Below are 17933 nucleotides of genomic sequence, written 5' to 3' on the forward strand. Positions count from 1 at the left end.
AGCATATTACAGAACCTTGATGTGAATACGGCTATGGAATTAGATGGTATACTAGCTCGAGTTTTATGAGAAGGTGGTAGGGAATTGACAGCGTCTTTAACCATGTTGTTTGATCTGAGTCTATGATCTGGTTAGTACTAAGGGGTGGAAAGAGGATCAAAATAACTTCATTGCATGAAGGAGGTTCCAAGACCTGATGTAGCAAATTACTGGCTGATCAGCATATCAGGAGTCATGTTCAAGGTACTGGAGAAGCTGGTTAACAGTAAAATTCAGGAATGGATAGCCAGAAATGCAATACTATAAGGGGATAGCATGGCTTTGTGAAGGGTATGTCATTCCTCAGTAACTTGCTAACATTTTATAATACAGTGACAGCTGATTCGAATAAAGGTAATAGGTTTACAGTGATACTGCTGGACTTTGCAAAAGCTTTTGAAAGGATTCTACATGGAATTCTAATAAATAAATTGCAGCACATAGGGATGCATTTAAAGTTGGTAAAGTGGATAAGAGGGTGGTTGATGGGCAAATATCAGACTGTAGTTTATTCAGGAGTAGGTCCAGTAGAAGGCCTGTGACTAGTGGCATGCCACTATTTAATTTAATTTGTGGCTACTATTTAATTTGCCCATTAACAATATAGGAAAGGATCTGAGAGGAACTGTTCAGTGTTTGCAATGATTGAAAATTGGGTAGAGCAATAGTTAATACAGATGATGTTAAAATTTTGCAGGATGATTGAGATAGACTGGCAGTCTGGGCACAGGAGAACAAATGTCAGTTTAATGTGGCAAAGTGTAAAGTTATGCATTTTGGAGTGAAAAGATTACCAGTTGATGGACTATACTCCAGGAAATTGATGAATGCAGTGATTTGGGAGTATTAGTGGATAGAGAATTAAAGTTTAGAGGGCATGAGTGGCTAGAGCAGCTCATTGGATTACTTCATTACTGAAGAATATATTGACATGGAGAGACAAGCAAGTTATTGTACCTCTTTATAAAGCCTTGGTAAGATCCCACCTTGACTGCTGCATGCAGATCTGGTCACCTGGATTTCTTGGGAATGAGGAAAAGGTGGAGAAGATCCAGAGGGGAGTGACCAATATGGTATCAGGTCTATGGAATGAATCTTATGAGGATAGATTGAAGATTTGTAGGTTACAGAAATTTGTTGATAGGTAGAAAAGAGGTGATATGATTGAGACATACCAATTACTGAAGGGTTTTTATAAGATAAATACAGAGGAAATTTTTCAGAACAGGACTGGTGATGGGAAAAACTAGGGACCATCTTTGGAAACTGTGCAAGAGTGTAGTTAGTAGGAGTGTCAGGACTAGATTTTTTTACTTGGAGTGTAGTGAATGAATTCAAAGCATAATATTTTAGATACTGCATGAATGTTGGATAGTGCTTTCATGATATTTAGGGCCTTCCTCAATGAGTCTAAGGACTCCATGGAGTAGCCAATAATAATAATAATAATAATCGTAACATTTGATTAAAAATAATATCTACTGAGACAGTTTAAAAATTAAGTAGTCCAGATTGTATTAAAAATGCACTTTTAAATCATAATCTGAATTATAAATATTGATCTGATAGGGAACATTAATGAATGTATGTAATTTTTTTTCTCACTTTGTAGGAGCTGATTGCACTTGGGTCTGCCAATGTAATATCATCCTTTTTTGCATGTTATCCATGTTCTGCTTCACTTTCAAGAAGTTTGGTTCAAGAAAAATCTGGTGGAAAAACTCAGGTGTAATATTGTTCCTTATTAAATTAGTTTATATTTTAATATTGTTTCCCTATTATTATTATTATAATGATCCTCATTCAACTATTTCAGAGAGATTACAAATGCTAGAAGGATAGAAAAGTTTCCAGACAGTTTGTTATGGAAAGTGTTCAGTTGAAGAGTCTCTTTAAAAATAAAACACTGAAATATTCAGGACACATTATTAGAGGAGATGAAAAGAATGGACAAACCAAACTGACAAACAAAATAGTGACATTGTTTAGGAGGCAAGGAATCTTGGGGTGAAAATTGATAAATATTTGAAGTTTAAGGAGCATATTGTGAAGATGGTGAAAGTAACTCACAGGAGGGCTAGGCAATAATAAGATCTTTGACCAGTAGAGATAACTGAGTGGTGATGCCATTGCATATCGCAATGAGCACAATAATCCAGATGTGGTCTGGATTATTGTACCAGGATTTGTAGAGAATAAATTAATCCTGGAGAAGGTACAAAGATGGATTAAAAATAAAAGAAAAAAAAATCGGGAATCTGCATTGTTATTAATGATTGTTAGTCTGAATCATGGGCAAGCGAACTACAGAGATTTACAGAAGACAAAGGAGTAATATGATTGAGACATTTAAACTGTTAAGAGCTATTCACATGATTGACATTGGAGAAATTGTTCAAATAGAAGAACAAGGGGAAGGAACAAAGACAAGGGGCCATCCCTGAAAGATGCAAAAGGAGGTGTGGGTAAGAAGGTGAGAGGTGGCTTTTTTTTTTTTTTTTTTTTGATGGAGGATGGCTGGACCATGGAATGCATTACCGGATAGGATGGTGCATATGTGAAGTGGTTTAAGAAGAAGTATTATAGAATTTGTGTAACGTGGGTCTCTTGCAACTAGTCTTATGACTCCATGGAGGTCCTGAATAATAATAATAATTATTATTTTTATTTACATTTTTTATGATAATCCCATTTGTTAAAGACAAAAATGTAGAGTGGATTAGCATTGTAGATGGGCCAGAGTGAATAAACTCAGAAACATCAAATGACTATACCCATTTTCATGCTATTTTAGTCTGGCATAAAATAGCATTTAAAGACTTTCACAAATGTTCATGTTGCAATGACATTCAAACAGAAAGCCTGTTGATATATATAGCAAGACCATGTATATCCTAATTTAATCTGAAATACTTCATTCTTTTTAATATACCCATAATATCATGCTGTTTAATGTAAGCAATACTGTCATTCTTGAAGAAAGACAATTTCAAAACAGTCAACTGAGGTACTTTGGACATCAACTTAGACATTCACTCTCGCCTATACTGTTTTCGTATTTATGGCTGAAGCAACTCAGGCTATGAGAACAGTGTATTATTTATGTTAATTGCATGTTCTAATGGCTGGTTTGTCTGTTTTGTGGGATGAAAAACTCAAGTTTCTAGGAGGAAACCTTGTCACATTCATGAGGTGACAGGGTTTCCTCTGTATCCTAGATGTGATTCAAATTCAGTTCTTTCCAAACAAAGGGCATCATTGAAACTGACTGAACTCTTGAGGTTCTTTAGCATCACAATTATCCTCAGAGTTGTATCTCCAATTTTTGCAATATGACCTTTGAATTTTACTTCCTATCTACCATAACTCCAAGATCCCTAGCCTCATCAGTTTCTTGTAACATAAATCCCACCAACATAATATCCATTGGAAAGCTCATCACGCCAAAGGACATAACTTACATTTACTAACATTGAATTGATAGCCGTTATCATTTGCCCATTGTTCTAGCTTATTCAAATCATTCTGTAAGTGCTGTATATCAATACAAGATAGTCAGTGTAATCAGGGATGTTCCTGATTACACCGACTATCTTTGCATCATCAGCAATTGAACATCTCCTGTTCATAATAATAAATGCCTCTGTGTGAGAGGAAGGTTTTCTTTTTCTTCCACTGGATTCAGTGATCTGTATCCATGGCATGGTCTGTCACTCAGGATGGCTGTAGTGCAGTGGACATGCAGATAGTTCTGTGTTCTTCTAGAGAGATATTAGTATTTCTTCCAGTTTGCCCAAAGTAATGAAATTTTCAGGGGCCAGAGATGCTGTAGATCCCATGATAATTCAAGTAGATTTTTTGGTAGTAGATGATAGCTAATATTTGGTGTGGCCTGAAAGAAAAATGTATGTTATACTTTTTTAGAATGTGTACAGGTTTTTTTGAGGTGCTCCAGATGTAGGGGATGACAAAAGATTTTTTTTTTTTAGGGAAGTGGTTGGGTTTGGAGGATGGGTGGCAGTGGCAGCTCGTAAGAATTTGTAGTGGTGGGGGCTGTAGCAATAAAAAAAATAACAATATGGATTGAAAATATTATATCATTAATAAAACTAAAATATAACAATATTTAACAGAACTCTTCTCTTCATTCATTTCTACAAAAATATAAATTACATGCTAGAATTAAATAGAAAAAAGAAAAACACAATATTTACCTACGACAACGACGTTAATTTGTGTTGTTTATGCAATGCAGCCCAAGATACATTGCTACCAGCCCAAACTGCACATAAATCATGAGTTACCCCCACTATGTTATCCCCCACTAGGTAGTGGTTTGGTGCGGTCTGCATTGAATGCAGCTCCAGCATCGAGTATACTAGCCAGTAATGATACTAACTCGCAGAGCATATTGACTATTGCAAAATACAACTATTGCATACAAAATACAAAAATACAACTACAAAATGAATTATATAAAATACTGTTGAGTGGTATTATATTACAAACATGAAAATAACAGTTTTTAGATAAATATATAAACATTTTAAGAACAGCGATAATAAAACAGGAACTTTCATTTGAAATTTCTTATACTTTTTTAATATGAAATATCAGGGGTGTTGCTACAGACCCAGGAGCACAGAGGATGGGGACCAGGAGATGTTTAGACAGCTAAGTTTGGCAAGTGCAAGAAGAATGATTGTTATGGGAGATTTTAACTACAGTAGTATAAATTGGAGAGAGGAAGATGCATGTAGCAATAGGGGAATGGAATTTCTAGAATTCTTGAGGGACAAATGTCTTAGGCAACATGTAACAGAGGGAACAAGAGGTTCAAAAGTTTTGGATTTGGTTATAGCATCAGAAGAGTTGATAATAACTGAGTTGATGTCTCTCCCACCAGTTGGAGAGAGTGACCATATGGTGTTGACTTGGAAAATGAATAGACATGCAGGAGTATCAAAGAGACGGGAACTTATGTGGAATTATAAGGCAGGTGATTATAATAGTCTTAGACATCAACTTCGGGAAGTTTCATGGAGGGAGGAATTGGAAGGCCGGGATATCACCAGTGCGTGGGAAATTGTGAAAGAATATTTGTTATCAGCAATGGTAAGTTGTATACACGAGTGAAGAAGAGGACGCAATTTGGAGTAAAGTGGATGACAAACAATATTAAACAGGAATTGCATGCGAAAAAGAGGCTATGGAAGAGATATAAGGAGACAGGTGAAGAGATGCATGAGGAATATAAGACACAGGCCAGAAGAGTGACTAGTGTGGTAAGGAAAGCGAAACTGGAATATGAGAGGAGATTGGCCCTAAGATCCAAAGAAAATCCTGGGGAATTTTTTAGCTATGTGGCCAGTAGGAGGAGAAATGACTGTGGAAGAATGATATTGTGGGATAAAAATGGGAATAGAGTGACTGATGCAGAAGATATAGTGGAATTGTTCAATGAACACTTTATTGGAGTATTTCATCCTAGAGGAGTCGGTTTTAATGCTAGAGGGATAGGACTGGTTTGAGGTCTGGAGGTACAGGAGGAGAGTGTGTTTCAGATACTGAGTACTCTGGATGTCAGTAAAGCTGTGGGACTGGATGGTATTTCACCACGAGTTTTGAGAGAATGTGCTAGGGAATTGACAGTGCCTTTAACGTGGCTTTTCAATGAAAGTCTGGCTTTGGCAAAGGTGCCCAGGGAATGGAAGGAAGGTAAGATAGTGCCATTGCATAAGGGTGGTAACAGACTGGAAGTGTCTAATTATAGGCCAGTCTGTGTGTCATCAGTAGTTGTTAAGATCTTGGAGAAAGTAGTGAGGGACCGTATACAGCATTGGGCAGATGAGGGTAATGTTATCTGTGAGAATCAACATGGATTTGTGAAAGGACGCTCTTGTTTTAGCAATATGATAGCCTTTTATAATAAAGTTACAAGAACATTAGATGAGGGAAAGGCATATACTGCAATTTTCTTAGACTTGGCGAAGCATTTGACAGGGTGCCACATGATAAGCTGATATTTAAGTTGCAGCACATGGGTCTGGATGTCAGATTGGTCAACTGGATTCAGGATTGGCTGTCTGATAGGTATCAGAGAGTTGTGTATGGTGGAGCAGTTTCCAGGAGGCCCTTTATAATAAAGTTACAAGAACATTAGATGAGGGAAAGGCATATACTGCAATTTTCTTAGACTTGGCGAAGGCATTTGACAGGGTGCCACATGATAAGCTGATATTTAAGTTGCAGCACATGGGTCTGGATGTCAGATTGGTCAACTGGATTCAGGATTGGCTGTCTGATAGGTATCAGAGAGTTGTGTATGGTGGAGCAGTTTCCAGGAGAGGGTTACAAGTGGGGTCCCACTCAGTACTAGGACCTATATTGTTTAACCTTTATATCAATGACATAGCCAGTGGATTGCAGGGGGATATTCAGTTGTTTGCAGATGATGCAAAGCTGGGAAGGATTATTAGTAATAGTGCAGATGTGGTAGCCCTGCAAGAGGATTTAAATAAGCTAGATAGATGGGCAAATGAATGGGGGTGTCAGTTTAATGCAGCAAAATGTAAGGTCTTGAGGTTTGGGAAACATCAATGGGATGCTGCATACTCTATGGGAGGAGTTATACTGGAGGAAGTAGGGGGGACAAGAGATCTGGGGTTGATGATTGATAGAAATCTGAAGTTTAGGGGACATATTGCAAAGGTGGTGAAGGTAACACAGAGGATTGCTGCTATGAGAAGGACACTGACCTGCAGAGATAAGAGGGTTATCATTCCATTGTATAAGTCTCTGATCAGACCACACTTGGACTATTGTTCTCAGATTTGGTCCCCAGGATTTGAAGGGGATATATTAACTGTGGAAAGGATACAAAGACAGATGACAAAGATGGTTTCAGGACTGTACAAGGATAGTTAAGAGGATCGGCTGAGAGAATGTGGACTGCAGAGTTTTGGTGGATAGAAGAAGGAGAGGTGATATGATTGAGACTTTTAAACTGTTGAGAGGTGGTTACAGGGTTGACACTGGGGAGTTCTTTCGCTTGGTTGATCAGCAGGAAGGAGTGATGACAAGAGGCTATCCCTGGAAGTTACGAAAGGAAACTGTGAGCAAGAGGGTAAGGAGTGGTTTCTTTGTGTGGAGGGTGGTTGAGCCGTGGAATGCATTGCCTGATGGAGTGGTGGGAGCGAGAACGGTCAGTGAGTTTAAAGAGTGGTATGATAGACTTTGTGTTTCTCAGGGGGGGGACCTCCCCTCGATGAGTCTTGACAGTCTTTATGTCTTAGGAAGGACCTCCCTCGATGAGTCTTTTGACTCCTTGGAGGCCTGAATAATAATAATAATAATACTGGAAGGGCTGCAGCTCTTATGGATGAGCCGCCACTGATGGGTGGAGAGTTCTTTTGATTTTGTGAAGAGAAACACCACTTTTTTAAAAACAAGTGTTCCAAATGTGGTTAATTTTGGTGGAGAAGCTAGTCTGGCTTGAGCAGATGGTTCTAGCCCTATTTGCTAAAGTTTTGATAATACTATACTGGGAAGGATGGAGCAGTGGTGGGGCTGTACCTTCCAGCATGGGTAGGTTTTTTGTAGATCATTAGGTGGCTAGGCTAGAGTGTCAAGAAAAGGGAACTGTTATTGTTTTCCTTATCAGTGATGAAACTGAACTGTGGTTGTTGGCTGTTGAGGTGCACTAAAAGTTTCTAACATGTCTCCACCATGTGGCCAAATGCAGAACACATCATCAATGTAATATGGTCATATTGTGGGTTTGAGAGGAGCAGCTGAGACCCACAGATCTGTTTCACCATTGAAATAACACCAGTAATTGTCTTCCCTTTCTTGACACTCTAGTTATCCAAGATGTCTTCCCTTTCTTGACACTAGTTATCCAGCTACCCAGTGGGTTTGTATCCTTTTCAGTATACAAAAAACCCACCCCACACTGGAAGATACATCCACCATCTATCACAACACTATCCTCCAGCAGTTTGGTTTTATCAAAACCTTAGAAAATAATGCCAACTGCTTGGACCTCACTAGCCTCTCCACTGAAATCAGTCACATTGAAACATGTTTTTATCCAATGGCTTCTCCCTTCACAAAATCAACAGAGCTCTATCAACAAAGATCCTCTCCATCCTTTGGATCATCCTGGGGTCTACAGCATTCCTTGTTCTTGCAAACTTCATTACTTTGGACAAATTGGTAGAACTGCTAATATTTGTCTAGAAGAAAATTGAAAAACTGTGTCTGTTCTGGGATAGCAGACCATTCCATGGATACAGGTTACCAGATCCAATTGAAGAAACCTCTCTCTAAGAGAGGCTATATTTAGAATCTTCCACAGCACTACAACATTCTTCAGGCTTAAACAAATTCAGTTATAACATCATATTAATAAAAATCTGAAGACCATTATTTTGAGACCTCCTTCAGCACGATTACATTATTGCTCCCATAAGAGTACTAGTTAGGACTGTAGGAGCCCACCTTTTCCAATCAGTCTGTGTTTGCCTTCCTGCTGTGGCTGCATGACCATGCATAGTAATTTCTTTGTGCCCATGAAAATGCCATGGTGATGACAAAGGCAAAATATTGGCTCAGTAATTTAATTAGGCTTAGTAATCCAAGTAACTAACTAAATAAATTTAGTTTATTATTATTATTATTATTATTATTAAGAGAGACCTCCAGGGAGTCAGACTCATCAAGGTATCCAACATACTACATGCACTAGCTATCATACTTATTCTTGAATTCATTCACACTGCTTGCACTTATAACATCCAAATGCCATCCATTTTAATCATGCACCACCCTCTGAGAGAAAAATCTAGCCCTCGCACCCTTCTTGGCAGCCTTCATTCTCAGCTTCCAAGGATGGCCTCTTGTCCCTTCCCCACCCTCCATAAATTGAAAAATTCCATCAATTGAAATCCTGTATGACCCATTCAGAAGTTTGTAAGTCTCAATCATATCACCCCCTCTTTCTCCTGTTTGCTAGTGTCTGTAGTCTACAAATTTTCAATCTGTCTTCATAATCAGTATTCCACAATCCTGATATCATTTTTAACACTCTCCTTTGTACTCTCTCCAATATATCAGAATCACAACAGAAACCAGGAGAACAGACCTGTGCACAATAGTCCAAGTGAGGCCTTATCAAGACCTTGTAAAGAGGCAAAATAACATCCTTATCTTTACATGTGAACATTCGTTTCAGCATTGCAATTATCTTTTGAGTTGTATTTGCAATCTTTGCCACATGGCCCCTGATCTTCAACTTCCTATCTACTAACACTCCAAGATCCCTAGCCTCATCTGTTTCTTCTAGCCTAATCCCACCAATATAATACAACATTGGATATCAAATTATGCCGAAGTGAATGACTTTACATTTACTCACATTGAACTGACACCCATTTTCCCATGCCCACAATTCCAGGCCTATTCAAATCATTCTGCAAGTAATGCAGAATGATTTGAATACTGCAGCAGCATTCCTGATTACCCTATCTTTGCATCATCAGCAAATAACTATGTCGCTCGTTAAATCCTTCCCAATATCATTAATGTACAGAGAGAATAACAGTGGACAAACACTGATCCTTGTGGTACACCACTTGTTACCTTAAACCTTGCAGACTCAGATCCTCCATATACCACTTGTTGATATCTGTCAGTCAGCCATCCTCTTATCCATACTAATACTGTATAATCCAAACCCATTTAATCCAATTTATGCAACAGTCTACCATGCTATATTCTATCAAAAGCCTTAGCAAAATCCAAAAGTATCATTATCACTTGTATCCATTCTCCTTGTCTAGTTCAATGGTAACATTGTTATAGAATGTGAGCAAGTTGCTAAAACATGACCTTCCCTTAGTAAACCCATGTTGTTCATTGCAAAGTAGAGATCTGCTGTCAACCCATTTCTGAATGCGAACCCTGACCAATTTTTTCAAAATCTTCACCACCATTCCTGAGATACTAATTGGTTGATAGCTGGACACATCGGTCTTTGCACTACCCTTGTACAAAGGAATTACCATACATTCCTTCCATTTCCGTGGAGTCTTTCTTGTTCTGAGACTCATATTAAACAGCCTGGTCAAAGGAATGGCCAGTTCAGCTGAACACTCTTTTAGCACACGTGCTGATATTCTATTAATCCCTATTGCTGAATTCTTAATCAATTTGTGCAACAGCTCTAATACCTTGTCCTCACACACCTGTGTTTCTTCATCTAGTGAAGAGGTAACAGAGCTCAATGCTGCATTCACCAGGTTGATAGCTTTAAACAAAATGGGCACCCATTATCTGAACAACCTCTTCTGCATCTGTAACCTTCATGCCATCTTTAGATTAAAAAAAAAACATGCATCTATTATCTTGAGATGTGTGTTTTCTCTACTAAACATCAATGATAATCAATGTCCAAGCATCAATACCAGATTATATTCATATGTGGAATGGAATATTCAACAGAGAATTACAAAAGCTGTAAATTTAGATGACGCCTGGAAAAAAATTACTCCCAGATTACTGTTATGTGTGAATGGTTAATTAAAATTATAACTGATGATTGTAGTTCTAATCTATGTACAGTCTCCAAAAGCAAGAAGTAATGAGTTCAAATTCTACCACAGGCAGCAGGAAGTTTGTGATGGTCTTTAGGTGGGAGATGAATTTCATTACCCAGTGTGAACCCCCCCCCCTTCCCATTATCGGATGAGTAAAGTGACTTGAAAAAGTTGTTTGGTCTCTAGAGCATGATTTCTGGATTTCATAAAAATACAAAAAAAAAAATGTAAAAATAAATTTAAAAATAAAAATACAAAAAAAAAAACACTTAACTCAACTGCAGTACTAATGTGCTATATATTATAACCTTTTTCAGGTAGGAGCCACCTTAAAAAAAACTATAAAATTGAGGAATTGCACTTGAATGGATCTGGTCATTACCTGAGGATGTAAGATGAGATAAAAAAGAGTAGAAGAGCAAGAGAATAAAAGAGTAGTTTGAATGAACAATAAGAGAAAGTCTAGTGGAGGAAGGAGCAAGAGAGATCACAACAAGAATGAGAGAATATTAGAGAAGACCAGATGCTTTGTCTCTCCCTCTCCCCCCCCCTTTTTTTTTCCTTGCTTTTGGAGATGTGTGTGTGTGAGAGAGAGAGAGACTGATAGTCTGGAATGCTCAGGGATCAGTTAGATCTGATAAATGAAAACATGCTGTGATAAAGGGGAAGAATTGATCTTGTGTGAGTGCTATCAGGAATGAGGGGAAACAATTTGTTGCAGTCATTGATTATTGTGAATCATTAATATAAGTGAAATATGGTTGGATGGTGAGGGCGATATGCTGATTTGAATTAACAGCTTTTCCATGAGGAGAGAGAAAGAGTAGGAGAACACTGTTCATAATAGAAGATGAATTGAACTCACTTGATATGGAGATAAGGAGTTAAAATAATAGGAATAATCATACATTCATTGAGAAAATTGGTTATTATTATATGAAAACTTCCATGGAGTATGAACACACATTGAGAATGGACTACACCACCATTATTCTCACAATATCTATTTAGCTATCATATCTCTTCTTAAACTTATTCAGTGACAGTCTATTCCACTCATTCACAATCATCAAAGCAAAAAAATCTAGTCTTTTTACCCTTGTTAACTAGAGTGTTTATTACACAGATTCCAGCTTCCCTTGTTCTCTCCTGTCCTTTACTGGAAAATTCTTTGGCATCTGTTCTATAAAATACCATTAGTAATGTATGGTATTTTTCATATATATCCGTTTTTCTATCTATAAGCTAAACTTTCTAACAGACACAAACTCTCAGTCTACCCACATAGGGGACATTCCACAGACCAGTCACCATTTTGATTACTTGTTTCTTATCCCAAGAAACCTAAGTGACCAAATTTATGCAAAGTAGGCCAGATGTCACCATGTTAGCCTTATAAAGGGGGATTAATGATCTCCTTATTCCAATATTACCCTACAAATTTCTTGTCTTGTCAGTTTCCTGCAGTCTGGTTTCATCATAATACATAGTGTGTATTATGATAGGTAGAATGTGGCAAAGTATCATTTGATCTCATGATACTTTGCCACATTCTACTCTATAAGTGTCTAGAAAGTCTGGAAACCTTGAGAAAATTTATTTTTAAATCATATCTTAGATACATTTTAAATAATACAATAAGTTTTCCTTCAACCTCTAGACAGACAACTTGTGTCTGAAGGCTGATGTGTTAAACTCTTCAACTACTCTTCTCTGGAACCAGCCTTCTCAGCCATATAAAAGGATAATCTCAATTCACTCCTCTAAATTTATGGTAATGGGTACAGTCATTAATGTAAAAAAAAAGTATAATAAATAAATTAAGCTTGAAAATGTGAATTACTATCCGAAAATGTAACTAATATATTGTTTAAAATAATTTTTCACCATATTTCCAGATTTCTGGATACTCTGTACTATGCCACATTAAACTTGCAACTTACCTTTTTGTCTATACTATCTCTTTGTATTCAATTTCATCATTTTTCATCATTTCCTATATGTTAATGTACAAATTAAATAGCAACAGCCCAAGCATACAGCCTTGTGGTGGCACAAGGTGACATGGTATACCATTGGTGACATGGATTCTACTCTGCCACATTCCATTATTTGTCTTTCCATCAGTCACCTACTTACTCATATCACAAGCTTCATATCCATTCCCATTTATTTTAATTTCTGTAACATTTTTTTGTAGTATCCTGTGAAATGCCAATGCAAAGTCCAGTAGGCTCATAAATCAACTCAGTTGCCACATTATTATAATAGAGTAAATTACTAGGGCAAAACTTACCCTTCACCCCCCCCCCCCCAAAAAAAAAATAGAATATCACATTCCCTATTGTAAAATTCGATGCAACATCATAATTCTTACATTGTTTAATTGCATCGATTTTACAGGAGTCACATCTGAAATTCAAAGAATTGTAAAATTGTATATAAGAGATGTAAACAATAATATCAGCCCATATAAAATTAGCCCAGAAAAATTTACATGATTCTGTAGATAAAAGATATATGAGTGTGTATTTCAAAAGAGAATCCCTCAGAGATTAGAAGTACGTTAGAATTACCTACATAAGTAATACAAAATGCCCAAATGCCCATCTGTATAGACCCAGAGGAATTACACATGCAAAAATAAAGTAAACAGGTATCTAAAAATAGAAGTTTAGGGGAAATTACCTTAGCGTTCTGAAATATATTTGATGTATCACTTGGTATAGGGTAGAATGGAAACCCATTGTAACCAAAGCAGTCCGACACTGCCGTCAAGGTCGATAGCAGAGGGGGGGGGTATACATCAGAAGCTGTTACGCTATGTTGAAAAGGGGATTAAACTACACTTCAGGGAGATAGTTCCTTCTAGAAAGTCAGAACTTTCTAGAAGGAACAGAGTTAGCATGTGATAGGTACGTCTCAGACTTTAGTTCAAAGTTTGCGTGGAAATATTTTGGGTCTAAGAAACTTCGCGCAAAGTCCAGAGAGGTGAAATAAAAAGGTCAGGAATGGACTAAGGTGGATCGACTTGGAGAGATGTGATGCCAGGAGAAAAGAGGGAAGTCGATCCATGGACTACGTACAATCCTGGATGAAGTCATGGAGGGAAAACGGAGGCGAAACCTTGTTGAGCGACCAGCGGCCCAGGACCAAGATGACCCTATGTCCAAGTGCCTACTACGCCGAAAGATCGCGCTCCAGCCCTGCGAGTAATTCCAGAGGAGAACACAGTGTCTATGATGCGTCTGAAGCGATAGAGCAAGCAGTACAATAGAGGGGGATCCAGAATAAGCCCAAAGAGATGATACGATTAAAGTGCAATTGTGCCTATAAAAGAATTAATGTGAGTTGAATTTTTTTGTCGAAAACTTTCTCTTAATTTTTGATGTGAAGGACTGTTCTGGATATCCTGAATTCATAAGATTGAAAGATGTAATAGATTGAAAACTAATTTGTATGAAGTAAATCTGCTTTTAGAATAATTGAAAAGATGTTAATGAAAGTTTAAGCTTGCGTTGTATTACATTGAAATGGTTTAAAAGAGCTGATAAGAAAATTATAGAATTTAGAATTGTAATGGTGTGAAAGATTGATTGCTAAGTGAGTGTTACATTCTTTTTGTGAAAGTTAGAATTGGAGATTTTTACTTGTCAAAGCATGATAATTCCTAGATTGTAAATGGGCTGATAGTTATTTGATATACAGAATTAATTGTTTGATGATTTACGTATTTGATGCTAACATGCCTGAGAGTTGTTCTATGTGATGTTTAAATTTTGATGCTTAGCTTTGAGAGAAAATGTTAGTTATTTGATATACAGAATCAATTGTTTGATGAGTTACGTATTTGATGCTTATAACATGCCTGAGAGTTCTATGTGATGTTTAAACTTTGATGCTTAGCATTGAGAGAAAATAATAGTTATTTGATATACATAATTAACTGTTTGAGTTACGTATTTGATGCTTATAACGAGAGTTGTTTTATGTGATGTTTAAATTTTGATGCTTAGCCTTGAGAAAATGATAGTAACATCATTTAAGTGTATACATTGTATTAATGTCTTAGTGTGAATAAATATGTTTGTTTTATTTCTAAGAAGTAACGTCTGATCTTTTTAGCAACTGCACTTTTCCCAAATAAAAACCGATCCTGTAAGCGGGAAAGAAATTAAATCTTGATACAAAATTTAAGTTAGGAGTTAGCCACGACTGTAATTGATTGTAATTAACTGTATAGAGGTGCTTTACTGGAGGTATAATTAATTTCTTATGCCACTTAGAGATTTTTAATGGCGCAGTCTAGAATAATCAAATAAATTTCTAGAAATCTCATGTATAAGTTTAATATACTGAAAGTAGGAATTAAGGATAAAAGGAAACATAGATTAAGTATAGTCTCTGGGAAAAATCCCATGTTACTCCTCTTAAACACTACAATTATAATTATGGCTATTATAGCCTGTTTTTGTTAAGGAGTGACCCTATTTAAATACATTGGCTATCAATACTCAAAGGGGTATATATATTTTTAGGGCATTATTAGTGAGTACAGAAGGCAATTAAGGTAGAATAAAAGAGGTGGAAAAATTTTGGTACATACCTTTATTGATTCTATGATGTCTTCCACTTCCATGATCTCGCTGAAGGTTGTTTACAAGCGGAGGGGGGGTGCACGCAGGAAAACGATTTTGATAACCCGGGTTAATACTAATAATATATATATAAATGTATACATATATTAATTTGGATTAGGGTGCATTTTTTTGGGGGGGGGGAGAGGAAGGGTAGAAGACTATTGTGGCAACTGGGGCAGGTTTTTTACTTCCTGTAAAAAGGTTTTTTACTTCCTGTGGAAGTAAAAAACCTGCCCCAGTTGCCACAATAGTCTTCTACCCTTCCTCTCCCCCCCCCCACAAAAATGCACCCTAATCCAAATTAATATATGTATACATTTATATATATATTATTAGTATTAACCCGGGTTATCAAAATCATTTTCCTGCGTGCAAACCCCCCCGCTTGTAAACAACCTTCAGCGAGATCATGGAAGTGGAAGACATCATAGAATCAATAAAGGTATGTACCAAAATTTTTCCACCTCTTTTATTCTACCTTAATTGCCTTCTGTACTCACCAATAATGCCCTAAAAATATATATACCCCTTTGAGTATTGATAGCCAATGTATTTAAATAGGGTCACTCCTTAACAAAAACAGGCTATAATAGCCGTAATTATAATTGGAAACATAGATATTTTACAGAGGAGTAGAAAACAAGATAGAAATTTTACAATGATGCAGTAACATAAAAAAAATATATATACAAAATTAAAATAAAAGATAGAATAGAAACCTCACAAAATATTACACTATCTCCCCATTCTTAAATTTTCAATACTACAACAACCACTGCCACTCCTTTTGAAATACTGATAAATGTACAATTTACTTTTTTTTTGTGCAGAAATAGTAAATTTATGTGATGTAAATATTTTGTTCTCTTTCCACTTCTTTTGTGACCCTATCAAATATGAGATTCAAATTAAACAGGATGGTGAGAGGCACTGCTAATTCTCATGCATCTTCTGTCTTCTCTTAACACACAGGCAGATATCCCATTTAGTACAGACTATGGTAGTATCCATGTTGAGATTATGTAATATCCTGAGTGCCTCCAGTTCATCTACTTCTATTCTCACATTTGTCCCTTTAACATATGTTACTGCAATGCTTTGACTCAGATGATATACTCTTGCAAAGTAATCACTAAGTAACTCAGTTAGTTGTTTCCGCCACCTCCCTACCACCATCAGCATTCATTAAAGTTATCCTACCATAATCATTCTCCTTTTATTCACTTTTATTCAAATTGTAGTCTTATTGGCTTAAATCATAATGCAAAATTATGAACATGTCAGTTTTTCATGCTGGTTGGGACATCATCCAGTTAAACAAGATCCCTATTGTTTTTGTCAGGGAATCAGGGTGAACAGAACAAAGTCAGCTACTGGAACAAATCCTGGAACACATCCCAACTCAACATCAGCAGAGCTCAAGACTGGTACTATCAAGGTAAGAAGCATCAACGATAAAGAAATGGAACTAGCATAAGAATTGGATAAGTACCAGATCAACATAATAGGTGTGAATGAAACAAAGAAAATGAAAACATTTTCTTTGTTTCATTCACTCACTTTTCATTTTCAAAAATGAAAAGTGAGATCTTTCTGAGCAACAAATACAAAATGTTATATTCAGGCAATAACAATCAGGAAAATAAGGAATAACTATAATATTCACCATTAAATACAAAGATAATCTTTAAAGAAATGAGAGAAATGAAATTGTTGCATTGATTGAGCGTATGTGCTCCAAAATAGTTAGAATACATGAAACATGGTTGGATGAGAATTACATCTTGACAGGAATAGAAACAGAAGGATTATGATATTTTTCATGAATATAGGAAAAGCAAGTAGGGTGGGGGAGTGCTGCTTATGATAGCAGGGGAATTATGTCCACGCAAGGTTGAGATACAAGGAGAAAAAAGTGGCAGTGGTTTTAAAGTAGTGTGGTGTGAAGTAGAAATTAATAGAATGAGATATTTGGTGGGGGGGTATTGCTACAGACCAGGGAATGTAGAAGGTGGTATCCATTCCAGTTTGCTCCAATTTTTGTACTATATGACCAGAAATGCTCATATATGGATGTATAAAAGATTTACAGCAGCTGCACTGCATAATTAGAAGGCCTGGTCAGAGAGTTGAATTCCAGATGGTCGGAGTAGAGCTCCCATCTGTAAAATTGGAAATAAAACTGAATGTGAGTATTCAGAGGTATTTCCTCTGAGTGTTCCTGATAAGATTTATGCAAATATACTTGACAAACAGCTAAGAACAATTGTGGAAGGGAAGCTTTGAGAACAACAAACTGGGTTCAGGACAAACAGAAGCAGGATCAGATTTTCACTTTAAGACAGATAGTTGAGAAATCATGGGAACATAACAAGGATCTGTATTAAAGTTTGTAGATTTGAAAAAGGTATATGACAAGGTGCCAAAAGGAAAGCTGTTCAAAATGATCCAGTTATATGGTGTAAATGGGACGTTATATCAAGCAATACATAGTCCATTCGATTTGTAAATCAGCAGTTAGAATTGAAGGAGGTACAGGAAGATTGTTTGATATTAAGTCAGGTGTGCAACAAGGGTGTACATTATCTCCCCTGTCATTCATTATCTGTATGGATCACATTATGAGGTAAAGTGGAATTAAACCTGATATCAAAAT

At 36.7% G+C, this 17933-nt stretch overlaps 1 protein-coding gene across 2 annotated transcripts in view; it reads left to right on the plus strand.

The window, feature by feature from the left end:
- LOC150109242 (prestin-like) overlaps positions 1–17933 on the plus strand; it is a 276267-nt gene that overhangs the window by 189956 nt on the left and 68378 nt on the right. For both annotated transcript variants that reach the window (XM_090406632.1, XM_090406638.1), the window contains exon 10: positions 1652–1765. In XM_090406632.1, coding sequence (XP_090262758.1) covers positions 1652–1765 — 114 coding nt within the window. The remainder of the gene's footprint in view (positions 1–1651; positions 1766–17933) is intronic.

The sequence above is a fragment of the Typopeltis vanoorti genome, chromosome 2 (assembly GCF_054136105.1).
Source record: "Typopeltis vanoorti isolate ZY-2024b chromosome 2, IOZ_Tvanoo_1.0, whole genome shotgun sequence".
In the NCBI taxonomy this organism is placed as follows: Eukaryota; Metazoa; Arthropoda; class Arachnida; order Uropygi; family Thelyphonidae; genus Typopeltis; species Typopeltis vanoorti.